Source organism: Cinclus cinclus, chromosome 22 (assembly GCF_963662255.1).
Source record: "Cinclus cinclus chromosome 22, bCinCin1.1, whole genome shotgun sequence".
Lineage (NCBI taxonomy): Eukaryota > Metazoa > Chordata > Aves > Passeriformes > Cinclidae > Cinclus > Cinclus cinclus.
This window is the reverse complement of record NC_085067.1, coordinates 6,336,623-6,359,417: the sequence shown is the minus strand read 5'-3', so window position 1 is coordinate 6,359,417 and position 22,795 is coordinate 6,336,623. Positions and strand designations below refer to the sequence as shown.

Genomic DNA, 22,795 nt, shown 5'->3' with positions numbered 1-22,795 from the left:
CTGCGGTTAGTGTTTGTTTCTCTGGTTTACCCCTCTGGAACTTGGGTCCTAAAAATAGTGCAAGTTTGAACTGGCAGATGTTTCATTTGTCCTTTATGAGAGGACCAAAATTAGCCTCTCATTTGGCACCTAAATAAAGCAACTTAACTGCCTTTATGCGAACTTTGCAATTACTGTCTATTGAAGTTGCAACATTTTGTTGTGTTTGATAGGGAAGGGCATTATATAAGCAACACCAGCACCTAAAGAGCCACCAGACCTTGAAAGAGAGAGGACGAACATGAACGAGCCCAACTGGGTTTTCAGGGGGGTCTGATTCAGGTGATTGGTTATTTTTTTTTTTTTTACTTGTTTTGATCCAAGACAGGTGTTTTCCCTAATGAATGTTTAATTAAAGAAAAAGGCAAAAGTACCTTGGAAATGCTCAGAGAGCTGTCTATTGTAAAGGTAAAAACATTAATAAAAGGACAGCAATGGTTTCTCTAATTTTCAGAGAAAAATCTGCACAGAATGCCTGAAGCTGGGTTAGCAGTGGGACTCCCCAGGGGCAACAGAAAGATGTTATAATCAATTACCACATCATAACACTGATGTATGATAATTACTGAGTGTTCCTCCTGAGATAGTGCAGCATTTGGCTGGGATGTGGCTCTTTCATGGTCCACTGCCTGATTAATATGCAAATAATAGGCTGATTGCATGATGAATGCAGAAAATGAGTTCGCTGATAACGTGAGCACCGAAGCGGGAAGATGATAAATTACTTTTACTGACTGTCCTACATTAAGTACCCTTTCTCAACAATTTTATCACAAATTAAGTAAAGCAGTATGGAGAGATTATGAGGATGTGTAAAATAATGTACCTTAATAGCTTTTATAATATTGTTGCGTACAACGTAAATGTCATTTTGTTTCAGCACTTTCGCCAGCACTCCTCCAAAAAAGGAGGGTCTTTAGTGCAGCACTGCTCAGGGTCACTCTGTTCCTCCCTGTGCTGAGGGTGGGAGTTGGGACTTCTCTGTTAGGAAGGAAGGAAGGAAGGAAGGAAGGAAGGAAGGAAGGAAGGAAAGAAAGAAAGAAGGAAAGAGGGAAGGAAGGAAAGAAAGAAGGAAGGAGGGAGGTCATTAGCCTGGAATCCATCCCACATGGACATTGCCCCTGGCGAGGGAATGTCCACATTGTTTAGTGGGGGAGATCTCTCTAAATGCAGTGCACAGTGCACATATGCATCCTGCTGCAGCCTCTGCTCAAGAGCAGACACGAGGTTCAGACCTCAAGGGAGGGTGTGGAAATACCTTCACACTCAGGCTCCTGACACAGGAGGACAACAAACAGTCCTGAAATTAGTGCCACGTTCAAGCAAGCTGGTTCAACGCATCAAATCACAAGGCCAGCAAGTCAACAAAGACACCATAAACTGCAGCAGAACCTCCTCGTGGAGGCTCTCACTCTGTTTTCCAGAAGGTATTGTGCACACGTTTGTCTTGATTATACTAAAAATATAACACTGTGGGGTTGTGGCATCTTGATTGATTGCTTCCATGACATATTTGTTTTAGCATTCAGAAAATCCTGAATAAAGCGCCTGCACACAAGCTGGTTTAATAATAAGGTTATTGAAAATATTTTCCAGCAGTTATTTCTAAATATTGATTTCTAGCTAAGTTACGGAAACACAGAGAAATGTGAATATTAAGTAAAGGTTGGCAGGGCAGTGCAATGTCTTTTAAAGCAGCCATGATTCTGCCATTAATCACCTAATTTAAAATACGGTGTATTTTTAGAAAGGTTTTTGCTATTGTTTACGGGTGATCTGTAAAACCGAAAAACTATAATTCGCTTTTTAATGCCAAGAGCCCACTTTTGGCTCAGGAATCATAGAATCTTAGGATGATTTGGGGCTGTTCTGGGCATTGCTCTGTTTTCAACTGTGTCTAAACCTAGCTAAAAAATTCTTACGTTTCCCCTTTTTTGTTCTGTGTTTTATTGTAAAGTAGTGCCTAGGGTTATGGAGGCCTCATCTTCCCCCCAGGCTATTGCAAAAATATTGCAAAAATATCACTTAATTCTTCTCCTCTGAGGGTTTTCTCCTGGGGCGTGGTTGTGTCAGGGCTTGGTGTGCCTGCTCCAAAGTCAGATCACAGGACAAATGGCACTTAAACTGATGGACTCCAGTTGTGTCTTCCTGCACAAGATTCCACACATCCTTGAGAGCAATCTGTCCTTCCCAGTCCTCCTAACTCTGTGGAAGTCTGATGATTTCAGTTTATGTACCCTTAAAATAGGTCTTGGTGTAGCTTTGGGCACAACAGTTTGTGGCTGCAGGTTTGCTGAAGGGAGAATTGGTTGCCCAACTTCTCCAAGTACTTTTAAACATCAGCTGTAAATCTCTCCTCATGAGACTATCACCAGCTCCCATCTTACGTGCTCTTTTCTCAAATTCATCTGCTTTCTCCAGCTCCTTCTGCTCTCCAGAGCTGAAAACATATTTTTTTAATAGAGGCACAAACCTAAAACAATTATTGAAAATACAACTTAAATTACAGCAATACCATGTGATCCGTTCAGCAATACTCAAAAGCAGGTTCTTTCAGGTAATTCTAACATCTACCCTGACTCTTCAGTTTTATATGTTCCTGACACTTAACATGTACTCATATGCAGAGTGGGAACCTTTATTTTTATATTGCCCCAGTAATTGCAGAGTTAACCAAAGCTGGTTCATCCCCTTTCCGTGCAGACCCACATAAATCCGCATGCTTTCCTAAAGGGGTTTTTCCTTTGATCTCTCCCCCCATCCACATAAAATTTCCCTCTGAGCCAAGACCCAAAATAACATTTTCCCCAAAGTTACATCATTTAAGAAGCAAACAAACAAATTCTCCACAGTCAGAGTGGTGGCAGCTCCACTCTGCTCACAACTCTTAACTGCACGTTCCTACATATCTGACATCATTATAGATGCAAACTGCAGGGAGCTCTGTGCACTCCCTACATAGAACTGGGGGAGTTTTTAACTGTAGGGAGGATCATATTTTCATGAGCCACATTAATTTGCAAATTGTGACTAGGCAAGGTTCACTCACTCAAGAGTAAATCCACCAAAAGCAGTACCTGGGAGAAGGCACTTTCATGCATATTTTCTTTAATTAGTCAGGAGAGGGATGTGTTGCAGTGCTCTCCCACAAGTGCTGCTCAGCTTTATTACGTGGTTCAGGCTTGTGCTGCAGCCACTGTTAGTGAGGAGATTTGCTATTATGGTACTTTAAAAGATGATTTAGATTTAAAAGATTTAGAATGCTAATTTCTTCTCATCCCTGGCTGTGTCCAAGGCCAGGTTGGATGGGTTTGGAACAGCCTGGGATAGTGGAAGGTGTCCCTGCCCATGGCAGGAGGTGGAACCAGATGAGATTTAAGGTCCCTCCCTTCTCTAATAAGACCCTGCAAAGGGAGCCTTAGCTAAAGGTAAAATCAAATAGAAGGTTGGAGGGAAGAAATCTCTCCCTGAAACGTTCACACCCTGGGAAACTGAATACCAGGGTTGTCCTGGGGATGTTGATCAGCTGTGTGTGATCAGGCCCTGAGTCTCAGGGCAGCATTCACCAGGTTTTGGTCTACAAATTGGGTAGAATGGGCAACCTCATGATCAGGGAAACAGAAACTAATCCAGTCCCAGTGTGAGCCACTTTGATCTCAGGCAACCTGCCAGGCCTGTTGTTGTCCATTAACTCATCTGCACGAGGAGGTAAATGCAGCCCTGAAGTAGCAAATGCTCTTTTAAGAGGTTGCTGAGAAATCTCCTGTCCACATTTGTCTGCTTTCATCTTGCCCACTGATGTGCTGATTTGGGAGGGAGCAGAGCCTGGTTCCCTTGGGATGTGCCCATTCCCCTGGTTCCTCAGAAAACAACTTGGACTGGTTTGGCTCAAACATGCAGCCCGAGCTTTGGACACTGGGAAAAGCGGTGCATCAAAAAGCAAGTGCCAGTGAAATCATGTTTGGGTTCTCGTCGGAATGTCACAGAGTACCCTGTCATTTTGTTTTAGCAACTTGTCCTTCCAAATGCGCAGTTCGCCTTATGGCATGCCAGCAGTAAAAATGTCACTTACAATAATTACTTTTTGGTGAAAATGCTTGCTGACTTCCTACCTTCAAGCTGTTTTTTACACAGTGGGGAGATAATAAGAAATGACTTTATCCTGACTGCTCAAATGAACACTAAATGGAATTTAGGTTATTATTACTGCAGATAGAGGACTGTGTATTGAAATTTAAATAGTGGATCAGATAAACTACAGAGATTTGTCTCTGAAAATTATAGTGGATCCATTTTTTCAATCCACTTCCCTCTGAAACTTAAGGCAGCTGTTGTCTGCCTGCTGTCTTTAGAATATAATATTTTTCATAATCCTTTTAGAGGCCCCTGAATGCCTTCTGTGTTTTGCATGGTCTTCCTCAGCTTCGCCATGTTCTTACCTCGTTCCCCATGAGTCCTTTTGCAGTTTATTAGCTAAGCCTGTGCTGGCAGCAAGGGTTGGACAGGTTTGTTTTCTCTCCCAGCAGCTGCAGGAGTACAGGGTGTCTCTAAGGATGGACAGATGTGCTGGGAGGACAGACTGAAAGTGGGCTTGTGCTTTATGCTCCCAGATTAAGATGCTCTTGTTCAAATCTCTGAACTCTGGATTTACAAGTGGATGCAAAGTCAGTTTGCTGTCAGAGGTGAGGCAGGGTCTGGGCAAAAGCAGCAAACCTGAAGCTCTCAAAATGCATAGAAGAAGTTGCAGTGGAGGAATGTGTCCGTTCTGGCAGATGTGATGCCTCTGGGACTGGTGAAACCTTATCTGTGTCTCAACACTGCTCTGTCATCTGAATGCCTCCTTGGAGGGGATGCATCCAGCACTGGTGCCAGGACCTGTACATGTCTTAGATCTCTGGGGAGCTTGGAGCAGGTGACACCTGCAGGTCTTTGCATCTGAGATGTCCTGGGCTTCAGAAGGAGCCTCCAGCTGAAGAGTGCTGTGAATCTGAGCTGTACTTCTGCACAGGGCCCTGTTGGATGCATCCTGTGGACTTGGGAAGAGTTCCTGGACATCACAGAAATGGTCCCTCTTGAGCAGTGCCCTGAAGTTCTAAATGTCCCTGACTTCTGGGTTCCTGCAGACCTGGGGAGAGCTGTGGAAGAGGAGCCCTGCACAGCCTGGGATTCCTCACACACTGCAGGGACTCTGCCACATGAGGGTGGCAGGGCAGACCTTGCAGAGGGAGGTGTCAGGCTGACACTGCTGGGGGAAGTGTTTTCAGGTGATTTGCAAGCTGTCAGTGGGATAGTTAAGCAACTGAGGTCCCAGGATCCAGTACTGGGGACCTGACCCCAGCACAGGGTGGGAAGATTTTTCTTGGAGAAGAATAAGAAAATCTGGAGTTCAGGAAAACCACCTGTAATCAATGAACTGAGACCAGAACGTTTGATTTCAGACTTCCTCACATGTTCAAAACACTATCGTGGCAGATGCTCTGGGGAAGGTGTAGGGGATGGATGGGACCAGAGCAGCATTTGGATTCATCCATTTTGCCAAGGAATGCAAGACCACGAAAGATTTTCTGTGTTTTATGTAATTAAGGCAGGGTTACTTTGTTATGGTTCTCAACCAGGTTTGTAAAATACTCAGACCCCAGACCTATTTGTTGAATTGTTTGCAAAGTTAGTTCAGTTTGTTACCAGATAGCTACTAAGGGGTGGGGAGAGAAAGAGCAGGCTGTGATGATGGTTTGGTGCAGTTAGATGCTCATTCAAGCAGCAATTTTATATTGAGAAAATGGTATTTTAAAAGAAAACAGGAGATATTTGTGTAATGTTGACTTTGTTTCCACTCATTTATACATCTTCATTTTAGACTGTGCATCCCTCTCTAGTACTGTAGGAAAAAACAGAAGGGAAGAATTTCCTGACCTAAGAATAAGTCCTCTGTGCTCTTCCAGGAGTGAAGTGTCCCCAGGCAGGGATATCTGTGCTGGCAGACTGAATCAGGTGTGTTTGTCTTTCTGGAGACACATTTGCCTCCAAAGCCTGGAAGCTCCCGTTCAGTGCAGGGGCATCACTCTCTGAGCTGTGCTGTCAGCTGTGAAATAGCCACTGTTGCTCTTTGGTTCTCTTTATGTCTTGGCCATGAATGGGGCCCAATTCCACTTGCCAAACATTTCAGCTTGCTGGCCCATTTCTGCAGATATCACTCCTAGTACCTGATTTTCATTTTTGATTATTATTTTTCATTATGCATTTTTGAATGTGTTTCTTAAAATTGCTTGGAAGGGCTTAACTTCCCTATACCCCAGACTATATTTTGAATTAATAACGTAGAAAGTGCTGGTAGAACCTTTGCCCTTTCATGACTCAATTTTACTTACATCTTCAAAAGTTTGGATGATTTAAGTGCATTTATGCTATCTGTGCATCTTTAATGGCATTTGTCAACACCAGCCTGTAATTGTGCAGGAGTTATATGGAATTTTTGATCATTTAAAACTGTCTTGTTAAGCTGTGTCTTCATTACTTGCAGGGTCTAATGGTCACCATCTTCCCATAAAGTCATTTTTGGGGACACCCTGTTTCCCCCAGACTCTATAAAGCTTAGGGCACTACTGATGTCTTTGGCTACCTGAAACTTAAAAATTTCCCAGGTTTTGCAATTACCTTATCCCTGGTGATGCTCTTGATCTTTCCAGCTCTTCCAGCACCTCATTTTTTGAAGCTTTGGAGCTTTTACTTCACATCTTAAATTGGATGCAGGCTGTTAGAAAGCAAAACCCTTTGGTATAGCAAAGTTTACCTGGAATTTATTGAAGTGATTTCATCAATAAATGGTGGCCATGGAGTTTGCAGGTTGTTCTGTAATGCAGTTTTATATTTATATTGCCAAAATGGTCCTTTCCTCCTTAAACACAAAAGTGAAAAACATCCAGTGAATATTACTTTTAAGAAACTGGATTGCTCTTAAGTTAGTGGTATTCTTCAGAGCAGTCTGGGGTTAAAAATGCAGAGCAGTTTTTAAACAAATAAGCTTTCAACGTATTGTTTTCATTGGAAATGTTCAATTGCTGCTTTGGAAATCTTAATATATATTTTTCAGATATCCTGAATTTATGTCTTTGTCTTGTGAGGAACTTGAGAGAAATGAATACAGACAAATTATTTCATAAAACATGCAAAATGGCTGTGGATTGACAGTTAAATCTGGAATAGTGAATACAGTCAATTTTCCCCTTTGTTCTGTCAGCAGTCACTTGTACTCTAAATGTCTATTTAATTTTTTAAGTAGATTAACAGGAAATGTTTGCATTATTTGATTATTGAATCTACTTTCCCAAATAATGTATCTTTTCCTCAAATATTTATGTGATCTTGAAAGTGTTTTTCCAGAAGGGAAAAATGCTAAAAATGAATGGGGAACATATTTTGAGTTATTTGTAGTACGTGTACATAATGCCTTGCCTGAAATCACTGTACACTTGTCTTTTGGTGGGGGAAAAAAACAGTTTGTCATCTGTACTGCCTTCCAAAATTAGATTCAGATAATCCCACCTTTTGGAGTAAATGAGCAGCAGATTGGTCTTAAAAATGAAATTCAAGTAAGCTCTTGGTAAGTGATATAAAAAATAAATAAGCTAATATGTGAGCAGCAGAGAGCATCTCAGTGATAGATGATAACACAGATTACCTTTGTTGTGTTCATAATTAGTCTGGGCAGGGAAAGGAGAGGGAGAAGGAGGCATTAGGAAATGCTTTTGTTTAGTCCTGTGTGGTTGGGTTTGGTTTGGTTTTTGTGTTTGTTTTTTTTTTTTTTTTTTTGTCTTTTTTTTTTTTTAATACCCTTGTGCTCCGTGTGTGTGTGTGGCTCACCGTGCATGGATGAGGAATTGTATAGGAAATTTGCAGCTGCTCTAGTTATTCAGTAAGATTTGTATAAGCTGGCACAAGGGACAAAATTAGAGGGAAGTTGAATGAGTGCCGTGCAGTTTATTAGCTAGGCAGCCATAATTTTGACCTTGCTGTGGGTTAAAGGACACAGACCTGAGAAGAAATCTGTTTATCATGTAGGGAATTCATGCCATCACTGACAGTGTACAGTGAACAAGATGGATGATCTGCCAAATTGGTCCCTCGCATGGGTGAATCAGGACAAATTTACAGTACGATTCCTTTGCTGCTCCTGATACAGAAATAACATTTCCCAGGGTTTCTGTTCAGTTGTATGATGACCCAGGGCGAGCACAGAAATGAAATAGGATTTGTAGGATCCCCTTTACCTTAAAGATTTACACGCACCTCACTTTCCTTTCTGTCTGCCTCTTTTGCATCTCACATAAACCAGTAAGGACAAAGTCAGATTTTTAGGTTTGAGGGAGCAACTTCAAGTGAGTGTGTCAGGAAAGCTCTTGGATGCAGCATGGGGAAGCTCCCAGGACCCTGAACAACAAACACCATTATCCTCTGCACTCTGCTCCATTTGGGCCTGAATTTTCCTGTGCTATTTTCCTTCAGCATTTGGGATGTTTCCACGCTACACAGTCTGCATGCTCTGGAATGATCTGACAATACTCTGGATAACAAACTCAAAAAGCAGGGAGGTTTGCTGGCAGCCATTGCCTGATGGGACCTGAGAATGCTCTGTGGTGGCACCACAGGGCTCAGAAAGCTCTGGGCTGTGATGGAGGGGCTGGGCTTGGATGGGGTCTGGCGTCCTCCTTGTGCAGCTGAGAGCTCTGTCAGCTTCCTCCAGACATCTGGAGCCAAACCCAGGGATGTGTGAGGCTGGAATCCATGTCATTAACCCTGGCACAGAATAGGTGGGAGACAGCAAGGAGGAGGAAGCAGCCCCACAGAAATGGGAAAAACTGTGGATGGAGAAATCCTGTGCTCCTTATCTTCTGAATTATTCTTGTGAACCACGTTGCCTGTGCGTTGTTGCTTTTAAAAAGGCTCAGCCTGTACCCTCAGATGTCTGGAATCTCTGAATAAGCTCAGTCAGTACGTTCTGTGAGAGATAAATTTATTGGGGGAAAAACAACATTTTGTACAGAACCTATTGTTGTTGGCAAATTAACAGATTGGGAAAGCTTACTTTTAAACCAAGTGTCACAATAACAGATTTGGGTGTCTCCTGATGCACTTGCTATCTTTATGTTGGATACTCAAACACTTTAATTAATACAACATAATTACAAACTGTATTTTAATCTTGTTATTCCTGGACAAAGAGAATTGCAAAAATGTGATGTGTGTGATAAGAAACAAAATTAAATCAATAGCACTCTCAAAATAGAGAGCTGTATCAGTTGTAGAAAATCCCTCATTGACAAAAAAATAGTGGCTGAGTGAGTTTCTTACAAGTCACAGAAGGAGGTTTAAACCAGTCTAGAATGGTAGCTTTAAAACCATCCTTATATAAAAATGTTATGGCAAGCAAAACTGAGATTTCCTGACCATGGAAATTGCGTGCAAACTTACAGACTACTGCACTTCAGTTTTCCCTGATTTTTATTTGTATTTGTACATCTTGTCTTTATAAGAAATCAGAGATTACTCAAGATAAAATTAGAAAATAATTCTTGTTTTGAAAAAGAGGCTTTTTAGTACCCAAGTCATAGCAAGTAGCATTTTGCATACTTAGGCATTTCTTTAAGTAGGTAGAATATAAATGAGGAGGAGAGTTAAATATCCTGCAATCAAAACATTACAATTATGCTAAAGTGGGGACTTTTTTCTCTCTTTTTAATTACAGAAAGTACTCCAAAGACTTCTGCCAGTTGCAGTCCTGCTCCTGAATCTCCCATGAGTTCCAGTGAATCAGTGAAAAGCCTGACTGAGTTGGTACAGCAGCCTTGTCCCACCATAGAGATGAGTAAGGATGGCAAATCCCAGGAATCCAGCGAGCCACCTGCATCTGAATCCCAATCCACGACCCCTCTGCCACTCTCGGGCCACTCAGCTCTCAGCATCCAAGAACTGGTGGCCATGTCCCCTGAGCTGGACACCTATGGCATCACCAAGAGGGTCAAGGAAGTGCTCACGGACAACAATCTTGGTAAATCACTTTATTCTCATTTCTTGACCAAAAATCTAAGTGTTCATGCTTTTATTGTTAGCTACAGTAGGTGTGTATGAGAATGCCTGGGTTTGACTCTGGCCTAAGCTTTAATTTGCTAAAAAGATACCTAATCTTTTTAAACTGGTAGAAAACTCCTTTCAGATTGTCACGCTCTACTTCAAATGTCATCACACCCTTGTTCTTCCTAAGCTCTGCTCCTGGCTCAGCAGCCAGGTGCTGCTCCCACCTCCCAAAACAGAGTCCAGCAGGCTAGCAGGACCTCCAGAACCCCAGAGCCAGTGAGTTCTCCCATTGGGAAAGGCTGTTTCCCCCCACACTTGCAAATTCCAGGCCCCTTTGGGGTGAAGTAGAGGAGCCCAGCATGGTTGGAGAGGGAGTTGCACCACAAGCAGGAGCACAGTGTTCCTGCAGAGCTGAGAGGGAAAATCCAGACTCAGCTGAGGTTTAGATGAGCCCGAGATTAGTGTACAGGGCCACTCAGTTAGAGATGTGCAAAGCTGAGGCTGCTTTTGCCTACAGATGGGTTTTTGGCTGTTGAATTCAGTGTCATGAGTGTTGGGAGTAGTCACAGGGAATTACCTGGTGTGAGTATGGGAAATCCACATTAATACTGTGTACTCTGTCTCTAAATCACTGGTTCTTCATGTCTTTAACCCTTGCTTCCCTCACAAGGCTTTGGGAAATTTATGGGATCTTTTGAGGGCTCTGGCAGGAGGGCAGTAAGGCTGTCCCAGTGTTACCTGCTCCAGCTTCTGGGTCTTCAGTGGATTCATCCCACTTGCATTGGGTGTTCAGGGAAATGTCTGGTGCTCTCCATAAGTACTAGCTTTTCTTTCTTCACTACAAATAGGACCAAAAGTTTAGATTTAGACTGATTATATTACTTATGTGAGAAGAATTTTATCCATATCATCTGAAGATGATGACTGTAAAAGTAAAAACTCCTCTATTTTATTATGCAGGGAAGCCTTTTTTTTTTCATCTAGACGCAGAGTAATGTGTTGTTGTCTTAAAAATTTTTAAGGGGGAAAAGTACTGGAATGGGGGAGGTCCCAAGTTCTCATTTACCATAATTTGGGGGAAAAAAAGAAAATGGCCCTGACAAATCACTGACATACCCTGAATGAGATTGTGTTCCACTGAGCTCAGCAGAATTCCTTGCCCCTGCATTTGGCTTGGGCAGATGGTGGTTGCTTGTTCAGTGGAGATAACATAACACCCAAAATCATGGTAAGGGTTTGCAGATCCAAGCTCCTAGTTTTTGGGCAAAATGCTATTGAGTACCTGCTCTGGTGTTCCAGAGAGGTTTGAAAAAAAAAAAAGTATTTTTGTTTACATTTGCTTTGATGCCATTTTTACTTAGTCTTTTTTATTTCCCATGATTTTTGTTTTCCTACAGTGTGGCTGACAAGCCTAAAAAGCAGCAGAAGAGCCAGGAAATGTGTCCCAAACTCTGCATTAGGTGTGGAACCAGTTTCAATGTCTCCTTTTGTGCCCTCAGTGTGCTAGTGCACCAGGTTTTCTGGTGCACAGGTTTCTCTGGTTTAGGCCACTGGGCCTTGTGAACCTGTCATAGGCAACTGGTGGTGGCTGAGGTGTCCCAGTGTCACCCGCCAGTGAAGACCACAGTTGTACAAAACAATTCAGACTGAGCTGGGTGGGTCTCTCCTCCCGTCACCAGTCGGGGGAATGGCTTCAAAGTGAAACAGAGGAGGTTCAGATGGGATGCTAGGAAGGAATTCTCCCCTGTGAGGGTGGGGAGGTCCCAGCACAGGGTGCCCAGAGCACCTGTGGCTGCCCCTGGATCCCTGGCAGTGTCCAAGGCCAGGCTGGACAGGGCTTGGAGCAGCAATCTGGGAGAGTGGAAGGTGTTCCTTTCGGTAGGACTTGGAACTGGGTGATCTTTAAGGTCCCTTCCCACCCAAGCCATTCTCTGAAGGTTCTGTGCCTGTAGCACACCGTGCTGGCAGTGTTCACACTGAGATGCTGCTGATATTCTGAGCCCCAAAAGTCAGAGTATCCTCAGTGATTCCCTGCTGGGCTCCATGGAGGTCACAGAGGGAAGCAAATGCACTCAGCTGTTTGAGGATAGGGGATATTGGGCATTTTGTAGGAAGGGCCCAGGCTATCCATGAAACCAGCACAGTTTTGTCCATTAGGATCTACATCAGTGGGAACAGGGATTGAAGGGTGAGGAGGAGTTTTAGGAAACCTGTGCTTAAAAACATTCCTGTTATTAATAGTGCTCTGATGAAAATGGAGCATGATACACCTGCTACCTCCTGAGGATGATTTCTGACACCTTCCCCCTTAGCTTGGGAGCCTTTCAGGTGTTTTCTCCTGTCCTGCCATATCCTGACATGAAATAAACAACACAAACATCTTTAGCTTTGTTCTTAACACCTAGAGAACATGATGTTACCTCCTTCCACATTTGCATTTTTAATTTTTAGGCTGTAGGTTGAGGTTCATTTCCTTCAGCAGCACTGCCAGCACTGCTCATTCCCAACCCTTTTGCAAATCTGTGCCCATATTCCTGTTCATGTGGCAACACAATAACAGATTTTTAAAGTAGCCGTGTTATCTTGCTAGGAGCTGGCAGGTTTACAGGGAAATGGATAAGGCCTTGCTGATGTTTTTAAATACAAACAGGGAGCAGGTTACCCCAGCAATACATGTGTTGATAACAGAAAGATAAAATTGCCCCTGAATTACCTCTTTTGTCTGATTTTCCTGATATTGAGGGTAGTGGAAAATCACTTACTACTCAGAGTCTTGAGTGAATTCTGAATGTAGGTTTCTGTTCAGTCTGTAAGAACTGCTTCCAGGGTTAGTTTTAGAGCATATTAGCAGAGTGTCATGTTAAGCCCTGTTCTCCTTTCCCCTCTCTGCTTCTCATTATCTCAGCTGCTTCCTCCGAAAGCTTTGCAGACCCACCTGCCCCACACATCTGAGTGGGATGTTCTGCAGCTTCTGACTGGTCCTACAGTCCCTTCTCTCCCCATTGAGGCAAAACAAATCCACCAGGGCAAAAGTACTGGGATATTTTTAAAGAGAAGGAGGAGGGAATCTTGGAGTTAAGCACAGGGGATGGGTCTACAGAGCAGATACTTGCCATGAGCTCTCTGTGTCAGGATCAGGGAAGGCTGTGAAGAGACCAAGAGCTGGTGGTGCTTTTACAGGGCTTGTCCTGCAGAGCTGTGGGTTCAGAAGCCCCCACTCATCCCTGTTGTCCCTTAGGGATCTGTTGGTTACCACTGGCTACAGGTGCTGGGATGTGAAGGGAGAATGATCTGTTGTATGTCAATGGGGCAACTCAAAAGCTGCAGATCAGACACAAGACCTTGAGGCCCAAATTTGGGGGTTATGGAAAGATATTCAGGTTACCTTGAAACCCCATGAGAGAAGCACTTGTATGTTAAATCCTGATGACTCAGATGACTCCAGGCTCTCTCCTCTAGCTGAAGTTGGTATCAAGGCAGTTCAGCTGAGGAAGAACACTGAAGTGAAAGGGGTTAGAAAACCAGCTGTATGGTTGGGTTTGAGCTGCACAGGCATTTTCCCCAGTCTTGATAAGTTAGACCTTCCCCATATAAAATCATTGTCAGCAATGCACATATGAACACTGTACACTGTAAAGCATTTGCAGATTTTACCCAGCCAGATGACAACATTTTGTAAGAGACCTAAAATTAAGTATTCTAAACTAGAAATAATGTAGAGAGTCTAAAATAAAAATTGTATTGCAAATTCTGATTATCTCTAGTGGGTAAGACCCAGTTGGATCTCCACAGATAGTACAGCACAGAAATTCCATACATGTTTCTGTGAGGACATTTCTATGGCCATTGCTGAAGGGGGAGGTTGCATTGCTCTTGGTTCACTGATTGCTGGAAATGTTTGGATTGCCCTGTTGGAGCAAAGCTGTGGCACTGCCCTCCTGCATAAGAGCTAAGTAGCCTCACTGCTCTCACTAGCTGCCTGCTTAGCTAGAAGTTCAGCTAATTTTTCCTCTCCTAATTTTATTTTTTGCACACTGTTTCACTTTAGGGTCCCGCTCCCCAAACCTGTCGAACTCCTCCCTTTATCCCAGGCAGATCCTGAGGATTAAACTAAAGCTCAATATTTACCCTTCTAGTGGGGGGCAGAGCATTTATTCTCCTAAACGTGTCTTCTGGGTTTTGAAGCAGTTCTGAAGTAAGAATAATTGAGGAATGATCTCGTGCTCTTTCCCGTGTCTCGGCTGAGCGAATTCATGCGCTTCTCAATTTCACATTAGGTCAGCGTTTGTTCGGGGAGACAATCCTGGGGCTGACACAAGGCTCTGTCTCAGACCTGCTGGCTCGCCCCAAGCCCTGGCACAAGCTGAGTCTGAAGGGAAGGGAACCCTTTGTCCGCATGCAGCTGTGGCTCAACGATCCCAACAACGTGGAGAAGCTGATGGATATGAAGCGCATGGAGAAAAAAGGTAACGGGGAGCAGAGTGCTGAATCACACCTTCCTCTCTTCCCGAGATCAGCCTGGCTTTTATAACCCTCCATAAATAGTGGAGAGGCAGCATTGATCCAGTGGAATGAGGGTTATGCAAAAGGACCTCATGACAGCTTTTTCTGGAGCTTTTATTTGATGCTTGTTCAAGCAGATACATCTCAAAACAAAAAAAGAAAACAAACACACAACAAAAAGCCATCCCCAAACCCTAAATATTCACCAGCTGCTGGGGAATCATTGCTGTTTTCTCCTATAGATTAATTACTGAGGCCCTGGTGTATCACTGATAACTTGCCTTACCAAATGAGAAATGTGGGTTTGGGAGCTGGCTTTGGGTTATTAGTTGATAGTGCTGCAGCTGGTCACAGATGTTGGGCTGGAAGAACTGTGCATTGATTCCTGGGAAAGCTCCTTGCCAGTCCTGCACTGATGGTTGCTGGGAGGAGAGAAAAATGCAGCCTTTATTAAAGGCTGTTGCAGAATAATGATATTTGTAGCCTTTATAGGGAGGGGGAAGGTGATTGTGTTAATACAATAAAATTTGTGTGTTTTGCTCACACAAAACAGAGTCACGGGGATGGACCTGTGAGTGATCTGAGTTGTTACTGGATATCTTAGTAGGGAGTACATCCTGCAAATTTATCCAACTCTCTCCGTTTTAAATTCATCACTAAAACCCAGTGGTTATTCAGAGCCCTGTTTTTAGTATGTTCGTGTGACTTTACAAGAGAGACTCGTGGGCTGCCATTATCAGCAGCTAACTAATTAATGATATATACATCTCTGGAGCTAGCCCTTAATGATATTAGCACAGACATCATTAATCGTGTACACTGAAAGCTCTGCTGTTGACTGATGTTCTGAAAGCATTTACACATTTGATCAAGAACTTGGTGATTATATTTTAAATTGCAGTGCAGGAGCTTCTAGGAAAATTATAGTCTTGCAGGCTTTTCAGAAGAAATTCAAACCCTTGTCACAGTAAACAGTATAATATAAAGCAGTGCAGTATCTTAGCACAAATCATGTGTGATCTTCCATGGGGAGTAAAATCCATTTGGGTTTCCCACTTACAACTGTAAACCAAAGGGAATCGTGAGGGGTTTTGCTGTATTAGAAACATGGCAGGAATAAAATTGTCAGCTAGCTGGGTTTTTATAGCCTCACAGAGAATATTGCCCATAATGCAGCAAAATAAAATAAAAATAATTTAAAAGTAGTACTGACAATATCCTTTCAAAACTATTTTCTAAACTGGATTCTTATCAAATAGTGAGTGATCCATATGGTCTGTAGATGGCATCTGAATAGAGATAAGGCCATAAATCATTGAGACTCTGCACTGAGCTCCTGAACTGTGCAAGTGCTCTCCTCAGAGCAGAGCAGTCTAAAGTGAATTCAGCCCTGTATTTTCTGCAAAATCCTTTCATGCAGGTAAGGATCCTGTAATTTAACCTTTTAAATTGCTCAGAGCCACATTAAGAATTTAACTTTCCCTTCAGCTAATGTCAGTTAAAGAACAATGCGACTGGGTCTGCTTCCAGTGAAACATTATTATCAATTATTTCTCTGCTACATTTTATTAAGGGAGTAAATTAATAATTATGATAAAGGTGAACTGCATATCTCTCTTTTTTTTTTCTGTTCCGCCAGTGTAAAGTTTGTGCTATAAATGTCCCTTTTAAGAGGTTCTGAAAATTTGCAATGTACATTAACCACCCTCTTTGGAGGGAGCTGGGAGTTCATGCTCACCAGGCTGAGACATTCTGCACACCTTTCCTGCCTTGGAAGAGTTCATTCCTCTCATAAGCTCCAGGGTGTTGAGCTGCTGGAGCATCACACTCCTCACAGAACAGTACTGGTGTCAGAAGAAAATTTAATTCCCTTTATTTCCCCATTATTTCACTTTTTAATAATGCTGTTCAATACCGTATAAGATAAAAATTATATTAAAAGGGGCTCTGTTTTATGTCAGTGGGAAGCTGTGCAATGGTGTCTGTGGTATCCATAGCTGGGCACATGCTGGGGACTCTTCCCAGAGGGACACGTGGATGCTGGGAGGGAAAGGTGTAACTCACTCAGCCTCAGACCCAGATCCAGACCTTTGCCCATATTACAGCTGAGTTTCCTTTTCTTTCATATGTCTCCTGAGAAGTGGAGACTGGTCACAGATGAAAATCAAACTTCTCCAAAAATAAAGTGTGCTTGCAGCTTGGATTCCAGTTTGAGTCTTGCTGTCACTGCAGATGTTCTGAATTATCTCCTTACATTGTCTACATGCAGCACATATGTTTAAAAATAAAAATTAAAATGGAAAAGCTTTTAAAAATGTCATCTAAGTTTCCAGAGACCAGCATTAAAGCCTGAAGTCTGAGTCCTAGTTCTGCCTTTTTCTCTCCAGCGGAAATTTGTCCTGATAATAGACTATCCTCCAGAAAACAATTGCTGTGGCTGAACAGTGGGAACATTGTGGGATTCCTCTTTATTTGTATTTTAATGAAATATGTGCTTTTATATCATTCGTTTCATTCACACGAGAGCAACCCAGCTCAGCCAGTGCACCTTTTGTGATCCCAGTGTGAAGTTATAGGAGCAGAGGAAGGAATGGCATTTTTCCCAAGCTCTCACAGCTCCAGATTGTCCTTTGCTGTTTAAGACAGGAGCTCTGCCCTGCCAGAAATCCCATTCTTTGGAGAGCAGACAAAGGGAGATCCAGCCCATCCTGATCCCTGCGTGTCTCCTGCTGACTCAGTCACCTGACCAAATTCCAGAAACTCCAGTTAGAGGCAGTCTGAGCACCTTTCACATCTCCCGTGCCAGGTTCTGTCTTGTCTCATGGCCTCCTTGAGGCTGCTGCCCCTTGCTGAGGTGATGGATCTTGTCCTCCAGCCTCTTGGTTCTGCTCTGCAAGGAAACAAGGAAGCCTTGGCTGTAGTTTGCATGTCAATGCAAGTTGGAAATAACACCCAGGAAGGAGTTTTGAGATTAAAGACCTTATAGAAATATGAGATTATCGTGTTGGAATGATTAATTCCATGGTTGAAGGTTGTAACAGTTCCTCGAAGGCTGCAAAAATAAGGCCCATGGGTCACCTTGAAATAATGCAGATTTTTTGCAGTTTTACATCTGCTTGGAACAACTTAAATAGGTGGATTTTTAAAGGAGATTTATTTTTTAAAAAAAAACACTTTGTTTTTTATGGTTATTTCAAACGTGTGCAGGACTGTATCACGTCAGAGTGATGGATCACGAGCAGCTCACGTTGTGTTCCATATCAGTGATCTTACACAGTAGGCAATCCACAGGTAATCTGTCATATTCAGGAAAAACAAAATGTGGGCCATGCAGATACCCCCAAAGGTTACAGAGTGTGTTCAGAATTCACTTCCATGATAGTAAAGCCACAGTGCCAAAGGTCCCACTGGAGGCACCATGGAGAGGGCAGGGTGCTGGAACCCACTGGAGCCAGAAAACCCAGCCAGTCCTGGAGGGAACCTTGCCAGGAGACATTGGCTGGGATTTAAACACTGCAGTTGATTGGACTGCACTGAATTTTTATTCATTGTGCAATCTCAGCCTGAAGGCAGAGCTGAAGGGAGAGAAAAATTGAATTTTTGAAGAATTTGGTTGCTGACCAGTATGACTGGCCCCACAGTGTCCCTGGCTCCAACCAGAGCTCCTGGCTCCTGGAGATTTAATGCCTCCTGAATTGATGTCAGGCTGGTGTAATCTGGAATTTAATACCCGAGGTTATCAAACTATAGCTCTTGAATACGTAAACTCTTAAATATCTAGAAGGTATTTAACAGGCCATTAAATATTTTATTGACAAGATTCATCTATATTTGCTGTTTTGAGCCCATTCATTAGCAATGCTTGTGCATGATACTGCCAGGTGCAGTAAATCCCACCTCTCCATGCCCAGTGTAAATCAATCAAGTCAGTGACAGCCTTTGCTGGGGCTCCTTCCTTGTGGAATTTGCCAGGATAATTCACTCCCAGTCAGGGAGGAAGTCAGTGGCAGGATCACAGGCTCCTGCCATCAGCCTCACCAATCCCAGCAGTGCAGGGAGAGCTTTCTTAAAAGTGTCTTTGTTTAGGAAGGAGCTTTGTGTACGGGAGAAGGGTGCTGGGGGCTGGTTTTCTTTCCTAGCCTGTCGCTGCCACAGCAGAGAGCTGTTGGGAAAGGCAGCAAACGCCTGATGGGTTGTGCAGCCCATCCCTGGCATCTCCAGGCTCCAGGCGCCATCGTGTGTTGGAGATGGCTTGGGAAGGCTGGGAATGCTGCAACTCCACTTCCACAGTCATATTTTCCTTAATGTCAGAGACACCTCCGTGCACACCTGAAGCGTTGTAACCACCAAACCCCTTTCAGTCAAAATGAACACAGCTGTCCCAGTCAGGACGTGGGAGTTCACTCCTCTTCGAGGAGTGAATCTGAAAGGAGTTGTGTGAACTGAACCCTGTCATTCGTGTCCCACATTCATTGTAAAGGCAGAAAACTCTGGCAGGTTTCCAGCTGACTTACCCTCTTTTCTTCTCTTTCTGCTTCTTGCATCCTCCCTGCATTTTCTCTCTGGTGGTACCCAATCCTTGCCATCCCATCCCATCCCATCCCATCCCATCCCATCCCATCCCATCCCATCCCCTCGAACAACCCATCCTGCATCTCCCACCTGCCATCTCCATGTTTATCCCTCAGCTCGTGCATCCATTGATTGTGCATTTGTATTCAGTCGGGGCTGATCCAGCGTGCTTCTCTTTCAGCCTACATGAAACGGCGGCACAGCTCCGTCAGCGACAGCCAGTCCTGCGAGTCCTCGTCCGCTGGCATCGACTACAGCCAGGGTGCCAGCCCCCAGCCCCAGCACCAGCTCAAGAAGCCCCGGGTGGTGCTGGCACCAGAGGAGAAAGAAGCTCTCAAACGAGCCTACCAGCAAAAGCCATACCCATCACCAAAAACCATTGAGGAACTCGCCACGCAGCTCAACTTGAAAACCAGCACCGTGATCAACTGGTTCCACAATTACAGGTGCGTTCCCTCCTGGGAGCCCTGCTCCTGAGGGAGGTCTTGGCTTGGCTTTGGCAGGTGCTGCTCTGCCTCCGTGGGCTGCGTCAGGTGGGTTGTGCAAAACAAAACAGCTTTGACAGCAGGGAGGTTCTCACTATCACGGTGCTAATGCTCCAGACTAATTTTAAGTCATCCCTGAGGAGCAGCAATACTCACATATTGATGTAAGTAGTGCTTTTAAACAGAAAGTCTGGCTTTTGGGGTGGGTGTGGATGTAGAGATGTCCACTGATGAATATTTATAAAGCCACTGCAGTAAGCCAGGCTACCGTGTCTGACTCCCGTGTGCACACCCACAGACATATGGGGGGGTGTGTGGTGGGTGTTGTCCCTGGGTCACTGGGTGGGGGGTACTTGGAAATGTCCTTTATTGGATGCCATCAGAATTGCCCTGCTTTTATTGTGTCATTTTCTTGCATCAGAAGAAAAAGAGGATTTTCTTTTAGGCCTTGAGTCACCAAGCTCTGAAATTAGGCACAGTGTTTGTGCTGTGTTTCTGGGGAGCTTCATGGAGTCCTGAAGGACAGAGAACCAATAACCCTGAAGGCAGATGTGGTCACAGTGAGGGACTTCTTCCAAGGGCCTGGAGTGCCAAGACAGCCAGAGGGCAGGGATAGATGGCATATTAGGAAGGAATTGTTCCCTGTGAGGGTGGGGAGGACCCTGGTACAGGGTGCCCAGAGAAGCTGTGGCTGCCCCTGGACTCCTGGAAGTGTCTAAGGCTAGGTTGGACAGGGCTTGGAGACACCTGGGCCAGTGGAAGGTGTCCCTGCCCATGGCAGGTGGTAGAACAAGATGAGCTTTTGGGTCCTTTCCAACCCAAACCATTCCAAAATTCTATGATTTGTTTAATTGTTGTGATAAAATCAAGTCCCACTGAAATAAAATGTTGGTCTGTTCAGTTCCTTTCTTGTTTGAGGAGGAACCTTTTCCACATTTGAACCCCTGAAGCAGGTTTTGGCCTAGAGACAGCGATAAAAAGAGACAAGGCTGGAATAGCACATAAGAATTATAAGGATTTAAATAAACATATTATCAACTGTGCTTGGGATTCAAAGTCCTAATTAATGCAGCCGACTTTTCTCCAAGAAATTTGTGCTAATGAATATTGAACAGGTACAGTTAAGCTACCAGATTTAATACTATTCTGCTCCCTCACTCGAAGCCAATAATGTTCCTAATTAGTCCAGATTGCTAAACTTGTTTGTTTTTCAAAACTGCTAACATTTAAAGGGTAGTTTTCACTTTGGCCCTTCTCAGCTTTTACCAGGGAAGTTGATGAAGCTAAAACAGCAGTTTAATGAGCTATCTCAGAAATACTGCACACAATAGTTATATAATGTTTATAGTAAACAATACAAAATTTTTAAAAATCAAGTAATGATATTTACACTGAATTTCACTGCCTTGAATTCAGTACGGATGCAGCCTCTTTTCACCACTCAGAGTTCTCCAAATGCAGGCCTCTTCCAATTCCCACTTGCAGGCAATTATACACAAGTTGGAGGGATGCCTATGAAAATATGTTCCCTTCGGCCTGACAGCAAAATGTGCTGTTCTCACTTGGGCAGACGAGCCTGGTGGCAGGTGTCACCTCCCTCGTCATCACGAGATCCCTGCCTGGCTATGTGCTGATCAGTGCCTTCAGCCCCACCTTCCTGGGGAGGAGGTGCTGACAGCTGGACACAAAATCAAACCCTACAGACTGGGGGCTGGGGGCAGCACAAAGCTGAGCATTGACTGATCTGGGCCTGCTCCCAGATGTGCTGCTGGGACTCCAGGGCTTTCAGAAGCTGTTTCAAGACTGTTTGGAGCCCTGTGTGCTCTGAGCACTGAAAAATCAAAACACAAACCTATTTTTTTGTTCCCCTTGAGAATAACTTTCTTTGCTGTCATGCATGAATTTCTCTTAAATCATGTGTAAGGTGTTGCAGAAGAGGGACAGGTTCCGTGTTCTGTGAGGGGAGCAGAGTTTGACTGTTCTGCAGCTCGTATGTTATAAGAAATGGGTTGTCTTTCTTTCAGTTTTCTCTAGGCACACTTAACTTTATTTATCTCTTTTATACTCTCCCTCAGACATGTCTTTTCCAAACTGATGAGTTTTTTTATACAGAAGCAGTTCCACATCTCAGACCACCTGCCTGTGCTTTAATACAAATTTTTCTGTAGCTTTAAATAAGGGAGGGCACAGATTTGGACAAGATTGTCTTGCTGTCACTTGGGAATGCTGTTGCAGTGATGCTTTTCCTTTCAGATTCAGCCCAAATCTCACTTTCCAAAGGTGATTGCTACAGCAGGATCTACCTTTATATCCACCAGATGGAAAGTCAGCATTAGCATTTATTTCCTGCAGCAAAAAGAAATGCTGAAAAAAATATCCTCAGCAGGCAAAGAAATTATTCACTTCAGAATATAAATGGGTATAAAGGATTTTGACATGTCTGCAAACTTCTCCAAGTCTATGGCTTTGCATTCATACCAGTCACAGAGCTCTCAGAATATACAATAAATATCCCTTGCTTTGCACTAGTGAAGCACATACAAGATACATCAGAGTTTGAGGCTCTGATGTCTTAAAAATGGTACAAAAAAGCGGGAGGGAGGAATTTCTGTCCCACTTCACCTGTGGAAACTGTCACATAAACTCAGTAAGGCTGCAGAGATGATACTACAGACACATCAGGAGCGAAACCAGATTTTCTGGAATTGTAATCCAGCACCCTTGGACCCTAGATTCTGAGTGTATTTTTCAATGAACTCTATATTGCGCTGGTCTTGATGAAGGCTTGTCCAGGGAGCTGCAGGAAACACCCAGATCTCTGGTGTTTGGAGTTCCACTGGTGAAAGCCAGCAGGGTGTGTGGATGTCAAGGCCAACGCCTTCCCCAGGAGGAATGCTCTCTGGAATCCTCCAGCTGCTGTCACCAGTTCTTTACCATAAGAATTTAATTACTATGTTAATCAGGAGCCAGACCAGATTCCAGAAGCAATATATTGGGTGTGAATTCCAGGGATTTCCACAGACATAAGTTGGATGTTTGTAGAGCTGTGGTCAGATTCTCAGTGAGGCTCAGTACCTGCTGGAGCTGAGGTATTTTAAATGCCAAGCAGGCACAGAGCTCTTACC

The 22,795-nt window shown here is 43.7% G+C and overlaps 1 protein-coding gene across 9 annotated transcripts in view; it reads left to right on the top strand.

Moving 5' to 3' along the window:
- Positions 1-22,795, top strand: part of CUX1 (cut like homeobox 1) — a 271,693-nt gene that overhangs the window by 214,097 nt on the left and 34,801 nt on the right. For 3 of the 9 annotated variants that reach the window (XM_062507257.1, XM_062507256.1, XM_062507255.1), the window contains 3 exons: positions 9,782-10,084; positions 14,388-14,576; positions 19,367-19,631. The exons of the other annotated variants lie outside the window; for them this stretch is intronic. In XM_062507257.1, the coding sequence (XP_062363241.1) occupies positions 9,782-10,084; positions 14,388-14,576; positions 19,367-19,631 (757 nt within the window). The remainder of the gene's footprint in view (positions 1-9,781; positions 10,085-14,387; positions 14,577-19,366; positions 19,632-22,795) is intronic. 9 annotated transcript variants of the gene reach the window in all.